Source organism: Camelus ferus, chromosome 10, assembly GCF_009834535.1.
Source record: "Camelus ferus isolate YT-003-E chromosome 10, BCGSAC_Cfer_1.0, whole genome shotgun sequence".
In the NCBI taxonomy this organism is placed as follows: Eukaryota; Metazoa; Chordata; class Mammalia; order Artiodactyla; family Camelidae; genus Camelus; species Camelus ferus.
This window is the reverse complement of record NC_045705.1, coordinates 18,766,120-18,780,143: the sequence shown is the minus strand read 5'-3', so window position 1 is coordinate 18,780,143 and position 14,024 is coordinate 18,766,120. Positions and strand designations below refer to the sequence as shown.

The 14,024-nt window shown below is 34.9% G+C and overlaps 1 protein-coding gene across 1 annotated transcript in view; it reads left to right on the top strand.

Moving 5' to 3' along the window:
- The window catches only part of DCDC1 (doublecortin domain containing 1), a 381,196-nt gene that overhangs the window by 231,408 nt on the left and 135,764 nt on the right, over positions 1-14,024 (top strand). Inside the window, exons 19-20 of the mRNA XM_032488403.1 lie at positions 10,017-10,151; positions 10,540-10,694. Of these exons, the coding sequence (XP_032344294.1) occupies positions 10,017-10,151; positions 10,540-10,694 (290 nt within the window). The remainder of the gene's footprint in view (positions 1-10,016; positions 10,152-10,539; positions 10,695-14,024) is intronic.

The window sequence follows — 14,024 nt, the reverse complement described above, 5'->3', positions numbered from 1 at the left end:
TTCTATTTTTAATTTTGTGAGGAAACTCCATACTGTTTTCCGTAGTGGTTGCACCAATTTACATTCCCGTCAACAGTGCATGAAGGTACCCTTTTCTCTACATCCTCATCAACACTAGTTTTTTGTTGTCTTTTTGATAATAGCCATTCTGACAAGTGTGAGGTGATACCTTATTGTGGTTTTTATTTGCATTTACCTGATGATTAGTGATGTTGAATATCTTTTTATGTGTCTGTTGGCCATCTGTATGTGTTCTTTGAAAAATGTCTATTCAGGTCCTCTGCCCATTTTTTAATTGAATTATCTGTTTTTTTTTAATTCTGTCAGTTCTTTATATATAATTTTGGGTATTAACCACTTATTTGATGTATCATTTTCAGGTATCTTCTCCCTTTCAGTAGCTTTTTTCAGTTTGTTGATTTTTTTTTTTTTTTTTTTTTTTTTTTTTGCTGTGCAAAAGCTTTTCAGTTTAGTTTAGTCTTGCTTTTGTTTCCCTCACCTGAGGGGACATATTCAAAAATATTGCTAAGACCAGTGTCTAATAGTGTACTGCCTATGTTTTCTTCTTTATCCTATCATCCATTGCTGGACACCTAGGTTGCTTTAATATTTTGGCTACTGTGAGTAACATTGCAATAAACATGGGAGTGCAGATATCATTTTGACATCTACATCAGTTTTCCTATTTATTAAAATGAAGAGATTGGCACTTCGGAAAACTGGCAGTATCTGCTAAAGTTGAGCATGTTTATACAGCTCAGTAATTACCCTACTCATTTAATGCTAAACAGAAATACTTACATATCTTAAGGAAAGTATACTTAATAACATGTTCATAACAGCACTAATCATAGTAGCCTCAGTGTGGGCATTACTCAAATGCTTATCAGCAGTAGAATGGATAAATAAATTGTGGTATATGTATTCAATGGACTACCATTAGCAGAGATTAAAAACTTCTGTCAAGGTCCAGATACAAAATATTTGGATCTTTGTGAGTGATATGATCTCTATTTCAATTTCTCAACTCTGCCTTTGTAGCATGAAAGCAGCCATAGGCAATGTGTGGCTGTGTTTCCATAAAACTTTATTTATAGAAATAGATGGTTGGTCAGATTTGGCTCATGGTCCATGGTTTTCAGACCTTGGAGGGTAGCAATGCCAGTGGACAAACCACAGTTACAGATAACAATATATATGAGTCTCATAAATATAATGGTGAACAAAAGAAACCAGGAGAATATACAATGCATGACTGCAGTTATTTAACTTTAATTGCCAAGGAAAGCAACAAGTCTGTCGTGTTGTAAGTCAGGGGAGTGGATGTAGCTGGAGGAGGTTAGCTACTAAAAGGAATCATTAGAGGCACTTAGGTGTGTTGTGATGTTCCCTTTCTTGACCTAGGTGATTAGTTAAATAGGAATTCACTATGTGGAAATAGATTTAACTGTACACTTATGATTTATGTATTCTCTTATATGTGTATTGTATTTATAATTACTGTGTTGTACACCTGAAACTAATGTAACATTGTAAGTCAACTATTCTTCAATTAAAAACAGGTTTGCTTTAATAAAATGAGGAGATTGGTCTTGAGTTCTCAATATTTCCTTCCTGTTCCGTGATTCCAAGTCTAAATTGAATATTAATCAATCATTAAGATTTAAGAAAGGCAAAAATTAGATTAATCACATGGTATCTGTCAGTGTTTGCTTCAGAACCCCACCATCATGATTTCAGAAATGCTAAGTTACTCAGATGAGTAAACTGAAAATACATGATGTATTAATTTCTCAGGGCTGCTATAAAAAGTACCATAAACTGGGTAACTTAAAACAACAGAAATTTATTCTCTCACAGTTTTGGAAGCTAGAAGTCTGAAATCAAGGCAGTTCTGTGCTCCATCTGAATCCTTTAGGGGAGGATCCTTCCTTGCTTTTCCATCTTCTGGTAGTCTGGACATTCCTTGACTTGTGGCAGCATAATTCCAGTCTCTGTCCCCATCTTCACATGGCCATCCCCCTCTGTGTCTTGAGTCTTTACCTGGCATTGTCCTCTGTGTGTGTGTGTCTGCATTCACATTTCTCTCTTCTAATAAGGACATCAGTCATATTGGATTAGAGCCCACCCTAATGACCTAATCATACTAATTTGATTACATCTGCAGAGATCTTACTTCTAAATAAAGTCACATTTACAGGTACCAAGAGTTAGGACCTCAATGTACCTGCAGGGCAGGGGGTGCATATTTCAACCTATAACACACAGCATGGCAGTTACTGACTTGTCCCCTTACAGTACCAGATCTACCATTCATTGCCTGGCACCTGCCTTGGGCAGCTTCACAGCAGAGTACTCTTTCGTGGAATGTCACCAGCTAGGCACCTCCCTGTGGATGGGTTCCTCTGGCGCTCCAAAGGCATATTTACAGTGAATCCTGCTGGTGCACTGCCTCAGGGACCTCTTCAAAATCCAGTGAGCCACAGCTGTGCCCTCAGTGTGGTCTGGATCTCAGCGCTGGGTCCTCTTCCTTGGGCATTCTGTCTCAGGCCTTGGAGTACTGGTTGCTTCCTATGTCTGCTGTTCATATATTCTTCAGTGTTCTGTTTAACCCTTACTAATAGATTTCCTGTCACTCTGATTCTCTGTTTTTGATAGTTTATATTAAATTTTCTTGTTCAAATTACTGTGTGGGTCCTGTCTCCTTATTGGACCCTGACTAATAAGCATAGTTCTTTCATTTCTCTCTAGAATTACATAATTGAGCTATTTATTCTATGGCAACTTGCATAATTTTGAAAGTTTAGAGTTTGATATAACTTAAATTTAAAAATTAATGTAACAACATTTCCCCGAGTAGTTATTTGTTGACACACTTGGTAATATCCCAGCCACATTTACTAACTCAACCGGGACCATACACTTTCAGCTCTGTTCCTAAGCAGGAACTTTGACAGTCACCAAATGTCAAAGCATTTTAAAAGTTACCTTTATCTAATTTCATTCAGAGATTCATCTCACCTTTCCCTTATCTCATTTCTGACTCCGCTATATTACTTATTCAGAGTGAGGCTTTAGGTTGTTGAAGAGGGAGTCACAGAAAGACCAAAGCTTGTACATCTTGGTAAAAATGAAAAGTGGAAATTTGAGGCTGTACCAGAATATCCTTCCATCTCTTTGGCCTGAACCTGCTCATGAGGACTTCACTCTGAGACACCTGAATGAAGCTGACTCCTATTGCCCAAGAACATAATTCTGTCTTAAATAAGTGTCACCCGTCCCACCAGCAGACACAGAAGAGCAGGATCAAGGTTTAAGTGCATTCCTGTCTCTCAAAATTCAGATCCCTAAAGATCCACTTCTACTCTGCTGTCTTTTTTACCTCTCCTTTTCTTGCAACTTATAATTTTCTAATTTTTTAAAACACTAATATTGACAACTAGCAGATAATGCATACTTTTGTGTTTCAAACACAAATTATTTTAAGAGAATTTTATTCTAAAATTTTTAATGTTCCACTCACAAGCATGATTGCTGGGTTTTTTAATTACAGTTATTCTAGATTCATGTAACAAAACTATTTATTAATGAGGCATTTCATTCTTTTAGAGGTTTAGAAATTTTGATTAGATCTAAATTTAGTCATATCCAAAAGTGTATCCATCTAGTTAAGGCTAAAGTGGAGGATAATTTGATAATTATTTGCAGCTGGATCATAAATGGAGCTCATCCATTCATTTAAAAAAGATAGAATTACTGCTTTACGATATTAATAACTAATCCTGGCTCCATTACTTATTTGCTTTGTGACCTTAGGCAGATCATTTAACCTTTCCAAGGTTCATATTATTTGTCTCCATACTTGGACAAAATGGAGCTGTTAATACTAGTATTTTGAGTATTTGGCACAGATTCTGGCCTATCAGTAGATACCGTCATATCAATTCTGGCTAAATGATCATTTCCAGCTATTAATAATAATAATAATGAACAAATTTAATATAGTGTTGCATTTTGTTATATTGTGTTTACTAGGATAAGTTTTTTCTTTTGCTTTGTTTTTAAAGTTAACCATTTCTCTATTCATTTGCAAAAGGATAAAGTTAGATTACTTTTTTTATATGGTTCACCAGTTTCAACTAAATTAACTTAAACATGGAACCATAAAATGTCTAGAAGAAAGCATGCATTAAAACATCTAACCCAGAGTAGTGGTGAATAGACATCTTTATGTGCATGCAGACAAATATAGAATCCATAAAGGAGAAGACTAATGGCTTTGAGTATATAAAAAATTTAAAACCTTCTAAATCTAAAATAGCATAAGCAAAAGTGAGTAGGAAAATATGACAAATAGGGAAAAAATCTTTGTAGTATAAATGTCAAAGAATGGTATAATACTTATATAATAAGCTTGATATAGCAATAGAAAAAGATAAATACTGCAATAGAAAAATGGGCAAAGGAACTATATGACAGAAGAAGTATTAAAATAGCCAAGCCAAATAAAAAGTTCAGCTTCACTAGGAATTAAATAAATGTAAAACAATGAGATCATATTTTCTCCCTAGTAAATACAGGAAGATATAAAACTAGGAATATCCAGTGTTGATGAAGATGTAAGAAAACAAACATACTCATTCCTTTTTTGTATTTTATTGGTATCAGTTAAGTATTGCTGTGTAACAAATTACCCGCATAGTACCCTAAAACAACAAACATTTATTTATTTATTTTAAACATCTTTTATTGATTTATAATCATTTTACAATGTTCTGTCAAATTCCAATGTAGAGCACAATTTTTCAGTTATACATGAACATATATATATTCATTGTCACATTTTTTTCTCTGTAAGCCACCATAAGATCTTGTATATATTTCCCTGTGCTACACAGTATAATCTTGTTTATCTATTCTACAATTCTGAAATCCCAGTCTATCCCTTCCCACTCTCCACCCCCTTGGCAACCACAAGTTTGTGTTCTATGTCTATGAGTCTATTTTTGTTTTGTATTTATGCTTTGTTTGAAACAACAAACATTTATTATCTCTCACTTTCTGTGGGCCAGGAATCTGAATGGTTTAGCTGGACACTTCTAACCCAGAGTCTCTCACGAGGCTGCAGTGAAGGTGTCAGTGGAGGCTGCAGTCATCTGAGTTTTGACTAGACTGGAAGATCTGCTTCTAAGCACACTTACATTGTCCAGAGGATTCAGTTCCTTGGCATATGGGCTTCTCCACATTGCTACTCACAACTTGAGCTAGTGATCCAAGAGAGCAAGAGAGGAAGAGAATGAAACAGAAGCCGCACTGTTTCTCATAACCTAATCTCAAAAGTGATATAATATCACTTACAGTATCCTCACTAATCACATAGGCCTATGCTGGTATGATGTGGGAGGGGACTTCATAAAGATGGGGATATCAGGAGGCAGGGAACATTGGGGGCCATTGAGGAGACTGGTACAATATTTCTGAAGGTCAGTTTGGCAATATTTATCAAAATCTGTAAAATATACATATTCCTTTTGATTCAGAAATTCCACTTACAGGAACTTAACCCAAGGAATCAATCAATGGTAATGTACCATAATGTATCTTTCAGGATTTTCATTAGAGCATTGTTTATAACAGTGAAAATTGAACGCAGGCTAAGTAATTAGCAGTGAGGTTGTATAAATATATTATGGTATGTCTTTAGTATCGATACTATATTGGCATTGCAAATAATGTGGAATAATTTCTGATAGAGGAATATGCTAATGTTATAATTTGAGAAAAATCAGGTAAGAAAACAATATTATTTATTTATAGTGTGTCAAAGGTGTGTGTGTGTGTGTAGAAACAAAACTGAAAGTTTATACATAGAACAGGTGGTAGGAGGATGCATAATTATTTTTTTTGAGTTTTTCTGTATTTTCTAAATTTTCCCATAGAAAGCATGTATAATCAGGGAAAAAAAAGAAGCACTTTTCAAAAATATGCCTGATCATGTACTGACCAAGAGGAGATAGAGTTTAAAACATTCCAGGTAATATTCTGGTGACCTGCTTGCTGTATTTCCCATAAGGAGATAAATACTTCTCTGGGGCCCCATGTTAGGTCAAATGTGTGGCCTTTTTGATGTACGTGGAGGAAACATCTTGGGAGTGATGAAGATGATTCCCTAGATCTATTACACTGAAAAAAAATCTCATAAATGGATGGGATCCTTTTTGGCAACCAGAGTTGCCATTGTACCCTGAGGGCAAATTTGGTTAGTATGAAATCTTGAGCAAGTTCTTACCCAGTCTTCAATAGAACACTTCTCCCTCAAGGAAGTGGAACTTAAAATCAGAAAGCTGATAAATAGCACCTCTGGAATTTGAAACCAGAATAGGACTGTAGGATGTTAATAATCAATATGTACTGGGGGTATTACTTAAAGTTTTTTTTAAGTAGGAATGATATAATTAAAGATGTATTTTGTTAAAAATTTATGGTGGTAAAAAGTGGATTAGAATGAAAAGAATGCAATGAAGCCTAAAGGTCTGATAGACTTGGAAAGTAATGAGGGTTAAGACATTAGAAGTCAATTGAGGGTGATGTGCAGATGCACTAGAAGGGAGGAAAAGTCAAAAGATTAGGGTGTTGACTCCCTAGACAAAAAGATTAGAATTCCAGATTTTGGAGGATGGAGTTGTTTATATTGGTGGTCTGATGATTGAACTTGTAAGGTGCATGGATACAGATCAAGGTAAGTTGGTCATGGAGTAGAGAGTAATAAAGAACTATGGCATTAAAATGTTGGAATAGCCATCACCTTGGGTTTAGAATGATTCCAAAGGGGAAATGTTAGAATAGCCATCACCTTGGGTTTAGAATGATTCCAAAGGGGAAATGAAAGAACAGTTTGTAAATGTCTCCAAATGCATGGTGTTATTTGTGTACATCTGCCACTTTTGCTAATTTGTCAACTCAAGAAAGCAAAGCCCATGACTATTTTTTTTTTCTTCTTTTGGTCTCTACTTCTGCTGTGTCTATCAGAATGTCCAGACACCCCATAGCTCTATTTTTTGGGCCCTTCCTCATCCATCTTATTGGATATATATTGAAGTTTCCCATGTTCCAGGTATACCTTCTTTCCAATAAGAGGGAAATAAACCTTAGAAGGAAACTTACATAAAGTGTCTTAACCTCTGTTAAAGGATGTGAAACGTGAAACTACCATCAGAATATAAGGGGTTTACAAAAAAAAAAAAAAAAAAAGAAGAGAGGCTGAATATAAATAGGATGATGAAAAAAGAAAAAAAGAATATGAAGCTTTTATAATTGCCAGAATCAGAGTGATACCATTTGCACTTACTGCCTCAGAATAAGTTTATTGTTCACTTTGCTTTTTATAAATTGATTCTTTTAATGAGCTGATATTTTGGAACATATTTAATATTATATCCCACGACTCATGTTTCCACTCATATTGAAATTTTTGTGATCTTTGTTGCTGAATTTTGGCTTTGATGTTTTACTGTAGAACCAATGTAAAATAATCTATTTTTCTTTGCCCATCATATTCACTTTAGCCAAATTGTCTCGAGCATTTCTAAGACAGTAAGAACTGACGTAAGAAAAAATAATGTAATGAAATAGATATGACATAAGTTTCAAGGTAAATGGAGAAACTTTTTTTTAGATAAAACTCCTTTTTGCTAATGTCTTTGGATTAGCTTAGTGATTCAAAAATCTCTTTCCAAGATTATTTGACTAGTATATATAGTAAAGATGCTATTTTAAATTGGGCCTTTTTAAAAAGTATTTTAAAATAAAACTTATAAATGCACATGATGAAAATTAATATTTAAAAAATATACTAATGAAAAGTAAAGTCTTCTCTCAAACATTAATCTTATTTCCCAATTATTCACTAATAGCAGGTTTTTTAATATATTCTCAGAAATTATGCTTATTTTTACAAGTATAGTATGGTTCCCATTTAAATAATTGAAAGTAGTAATGTTAATTGTGAAAAAAACCTCCAATAATTCAGAACTGAATAAGCAAAAGTATCTCTCTTATTCCTCAAAGATTATCATTAATTGTGATTAATTATATATAGTATGTAATAAAATATAGTAAGTCTAGTTATGTGTGTATATGTATGTGTGTATAAATAAGTTATATATATATATATAACTTTATAACCTACCTTTTTCCATTTAATAACATTTTGTGACCATCTCTTCATATTGACATCCACGTTTATTTTATCTTTTAAAGTTTCCCTAATGATACACATTTAGACAAGTAGGAACCATGCTGCAATGAACAGTGTATGTTTACCTATGTTTGTTAAGTCAAAGGGAATGCATATTTTAAATTTTGATAGTCATTTATTGGTTAATTCAGCAAAACAGTTTTTAATTTGTATTTTTTATCTTTCTTCCTGACTTTTTTTGAATTCCCTCCCTCTTTTTTTCCTTCTGCTTGTTCAAAAGGTATACTCTCTATTTTTCTGAGTCTCTTACATTAAAAAATAGCTTTAGTGAAATGTAATTCACATACCATACAATTTACCTATTTGAAGTGTGTCATTCAACATTGTTCAGTATATTCACAGGGTTTTGCATCCATCACTGCGATCTAACTTTAGAACATGCATATTTAGTTTTATAAAATTTCAAATAAAATTTAATTTAATATCTCTTTTTCTAGAATAATATAAGGACTCTTGTACCCCTTAATTATCCACAGAACACCTTCTCATTTTTTTTAAACTTTAACTCTACACTTTAAAAAAAGATTATGTTATATTATATTTGAGGCAACATATCTAGGCTTTATGGGCTAGTAAACAAGCTGGATGAGCAAGTCACTTAACCTCCTTGTGTTTGTTTCCTCATCTTTAAAATGGGCACAATAGTCCTACCTATTTCAAAGGGCTGTTGTAAGGATTAAAATGTAAATATGTTGTTATGTGGGAAATTACTTTGGTGCACTGGTAGCCACCAAGTATGATCCTAGGTAGGCTATCCTCGAACTCATGGAACAGGAAGGCCCACAGACCGAATTAAAATGTTCAGATCATGATTTATTAAATCAATTTAAAACACAAAGTCAAATGCATGAGAAGAGAGATGGTGCAGGTGGGCTACATTACCTGAATCTTCACAATATTGTCATGTCCTCTCTCTTCTGTTGCATCACCCTTCCCTGCTGCTGATGTGGTTATAAGGACCAGAATGGAAACTTGAGCAAGAGGGCCTAACAGAAAAAACATACGTGAGGCACTGGCACACACTTGCCCCGGGAAAGAGCTGGTTGCAAGTGCACTTGACCAATAGCTGTGCTCCCCAGGTAGCCTATGGGCAGTTGCAGATTTCATCCAGCAGAGGATTAAGAATGAGAGTAGGAAATGGGTGGCCAATTAAAGATCTCATGATTACTGTATTTCTCATGTGCTTCATTTATATCTAGTATAACATAAATATTTGTTGCTTTGCCTATTACTTAGTAAATCATGACTATTAAATGTCAATTTTTATCTTCCTACCCCTTTCTATCTATATTTACAGAGGCATGCTCTACTTACTTTCTGCCTGACACTTCTCAGGTTTATTTATGCTTAACGTAGCTAATGAATCTCATCCATCCTATTTGTTTTCTTGTCTTTTAGAGCAGAACTGAATATTCCCAATTAACAGAGCAACTGCACATTACATGTACATAATGTGCTTACAATAATCATTTTATGTAGAAATAACTCAATAAATATTAGCCATTATTATTAATGTATAAGATGGCTTTAATATTTAGCAATCTAGTTAAACCTGATCAGATCAAACAATAAATTAGAGATCTTAATATGAAAGTTACTTGGCTTGATTTTGATCTGAAATTGACAATAAAGTACAAAGTGCATTTGCCAGAACTTTTTTACTATTAATGTAGTTCATCTTCCCATCATTCCAGTTGTATATACTTTCAGCTGTTGCTTACAACACTGGTACTACTTTTTCTTTTTTCCTTTCTGACAGGCTTGTCCTCAGTTTGTTCTGACCTACCTAGAGAAGCTAAATGCTCAAGTGGATGTGACCCAGACAGAGTATCACCTTCACCATGGCGCCTGGACCACAGCTCATCAGGAACATGGCAGCAGCTTAGCAGCTGAGGTCAGTGTAGTGAGCCAGAGGCAAGACAGAAATAGAACTCTAAAATGTATTCTGAAAAGAGAAAAATGTTCAACTTGTTTTCAGGCAGCAAGAAGGAATTCACAAATGAGTGCTATTAATGCTTAAAATCATGCACATTATACAAATATCTGTTTGTACATTTATATTTATATAAACATTATTTCATTAAACAGATGGTGACACATCTGTTTACGACCTCCTTAGGATGGCCTTCTTTTGTTCTAGCCACATACAAATGGTTTATAGGCTGCTTGAAAAAGACTGAAGGAACCATGGAAAGTCCAATGTTAAATTTTTGGCATATATAGTTTAGATATTTCCACTCAATGAAAATTAGCTACATTATTCCTATATTTCATTTTTTTAGGTTCTGCAAAAAAGTGCCAGTATCCCTGGTCTGAAGCAGCTGCGAGAGCCTTCAGACACCCACTCAATGCCAGAAGGTTCTCTTGAGACAGGGCAGCTGACAGTGGCACTGGTGAGGAAACTGGAAGAGAAACATCCTAAGGCTTCTGCTCAGAGGTAGGACACTGACAGAATGGAGCTTTATTGCTCAATGACATTCGATGTTTTCCTTCAGTTTCATGTAAGATTGATTTCTTGAAGATTATTGAAATATCTCAAAAGCCCTTTGGCTTTCAAGCACAGTAGTTTTCAGGTCACATTTGATGAAGAGAGGTGACATTTATGTGTATTTCATTAAAGATTGATGTACAATAATTGTTTGTAAGTCTACTTAGGAAGGGTTGCTGTCCTGGGATCTCACGAAAACACTCTGAAATAACATAGTTAGGGTAAGGCAGTACTGTGTATATATCTAATAGTGAAAATACCAAAATGTCTTAAAGAAGGGCACACTCATAGATAATCCTTTCTATGTTCCACGAGGAGACTGATGTTTAGAGCTGGAGAAAGTGCACAATAAATGATCTTAAGTAATGATAATTTAATAAATTGGCATGATTTCTATTACTGGAGTTAAACCAACACCAATAATTTTGCAAACCAATTGACAATCATCATTGGTTGGAAAATGGGAACTGATTCTCTGATTCTGTTTATCGAAAACTAAAGTTTGTTACTATTATTTTGCTGGGCTTGGTGTTACAAATCAGAGTGACTTTATAAACTGCAATCTTAATACACAATTGTTTGAAATTAATTATTGATTGAGTAACTTAAAGGAGTAATCCAATTCTTTCCATATTCAGTGAAGTTCACGAGAATTCCTAAGTTTAAATATTCTAACTGTAGATAGAAATGTCAATTGCATGAAAAAAGAAAAACAACTTTTCATTTCTTTTTTAAAAAATATTTTCAGCTTTATTGAGATAGAGTTGACATATAACATTGTATAAGTTTAAAGTGTGCAGCATAACTTTTTATTTCAATTAAAAGCTATCTTATATTCTTAAATTACATATTCCTGCCTAAGATTTTGATAGGAGGGGAATATTTTTTCCTGATAACAAAAGTGATTCTTCAATTTATTGTCTCTCCTAATTGTTATTCATCCCTCAAACCCTTTGATTTTATTGTTTTGAGTAAGATAGGGTACAAACAAAATAACAAATTCAGCACCTTGTTGTACTACTGTACTATGGGGGTGTCCTGGACCAGTGCAGAAGCCTGAGTTCCAGGTCTTCCTCCCCTAATACTTGCTTTTCAGTCGTACAGAAAGTTCTCAACTCTGATGCTCCAAAACACAATCACAAGGCTGCAACTACACAGCCAGGCCACTCTATCCAGATCACTAGAATGTAAGTCCCTTGTGAGCAGTCTTTGAAGTTTTCATGTGAAACATTGGGGTGCTGAGAAACTCAACTACTGTTTTATGAGATCATTGTTGGCCAGTCTTTCTAGGCTCACTCGACAGCCATTTCTGCTCTGCCCTTCTTGAGAGAATGCTGGGCGCTTGTCACTATCCTGTGTTCTATTCAAGGAGGCACAGGATCCTCCTGCTCTCAGATTTGGAGCTTTTGGGTGTGTCTCATGCTGGCCCTAGTGGGTCACTGTGCAGAAACCCCAGTGATGATTTACCTATTTCCCTATCACTTCCCTAGCCTGGAAAAACAATTTGTTTTTTTTTTTTGAAGGTTGAGGGCTTTGGATAGTTTAGCAATTTTTCTTCTAAGTATTCTGTAGTATCTTCCCTGAAGCAATGTAGTCTGATGATGGAACTTGGGAGAAAAGAGTATAGTATTAGGAAATGTGAGGTTAAAAAAACCCCCAAAACAAACAACACTGTAGTTTATGTCAGTTAAACATACCACAATACCTGTTTGAGTTGTTAGAATTAAATGAGATGTCTTTACATTTCAGGAATGTAATAAGCACTCAGCAAGTAGAGTTGTGAAAATGTTCAGAAAACAAGTAGCAATAACAAAGAGTTTTTAAAGGGACTTGTATTTAGATTCATGATTTTTAGTCAGTAGGAATTGACTGGTAAATATATTTTAGACTTTGTATATTAATAAGAAATTTCCCAGGGCCCTTTTCTTAGTGAGGGTTACTTAGGGTTCATGTGTCTGGCTACAGCAACTTTTCCAGCCTTTTTTTTCCTTTAAGCCACAGGGATTTATCTGCATTCTCCTCTCCACCCCCACAATTTACCATAATAGGTGTAATTTCAGTTTCTCTCCTTCTCTTTCTGATCCTTAACAAAGTTATTTTGAGTAAAGAGTAAGCTCTTAGAGCAATTACTTTCCTCCCATTTTGGAAGGAGTTGTTGGGCAAAATTAGAACATGGTGCTGAACTTGGCATATTGATTACTTTGAACCTTAGGTTGTCTTGTTAGGTTTGCACGCTTTCCAAATATAAGAGAATCACTGCATTACGTTATCAAGCTTCAAAAGAGAGCTTCACATTGTCTTGCTTTTATCAAATATAAAGGAATAATATGAAATGATCCGAGTTGTAGAAATTGGAAAAAGAAATAGAATTGTATGATACCAGAGAAAACTTTATGAGTAAATAGTCTGAAAAAAGAATATATAATTGAAAAGAATAAAAATATATAAAGATATAAAAGTATGTACTTCCATAGTAGCCAAAGAAGGAGAGTAGCCAAAGTGGGGAAAGACAGAGAGATTGGTAGTTACCGTCAGGTAATATGTGAAAAGGGAAGATAACATTTGATTATTAATAACATATACTGACTTTGCTTAAATGCTTTGCATGCATTATTTTGCAATAACCTATAAGAAATTGTTAACAAATCAAACTTGGGTCCACTCGCAGGCATGCAGTCAAGCCAGTCTACTGACACCAGGTTGAGGTGAAGGAAAGTACACCTATTGCAGGGCACCAAGCAAGGAGTGAAGGGCAGCTAGTGCTCAAAACACCCCAATTCCCTGATGGGTTTCAACAAAACATTTTTAAAGGCCATGTGAGGGGGAGGAGTCACAATGTATGTAATCAGGTCATGCACAATTCTCTGACTGGTGATGGTGAGGTAACAGGGTGATGTCTCGTTACCAGTCTTCAGGCTCCAGGAGGTCTGGGAGCTACTACCTCATGGCCATTAGGTAGTTAATTTCTTCAATTTTGTGGGGGTTTTAGCATCTGCAAAACAACTCAGGAAATGTGAATCAGATACTATTATTTGGAGACTTCAGAGAGGAACTAAAGCAGAGGATGTCAGGGAGGGGTCTGTCTGGGAAGGCCCCATAGCATCCTGCTTGGTTACAGTATATAAAGCAGAGGTATTAATCTTTGTTTTACTGGTAAGGAAATTTAGGCACAGAGAGATTAAGTTTCCTGGCTAAGGACTTCCAGCTAGTAGTTTAAGACATGCCTATCTGCACCTAAAGCGTCATTCTTAGCCTCTGTGTTATTCTGCTTGACCATTC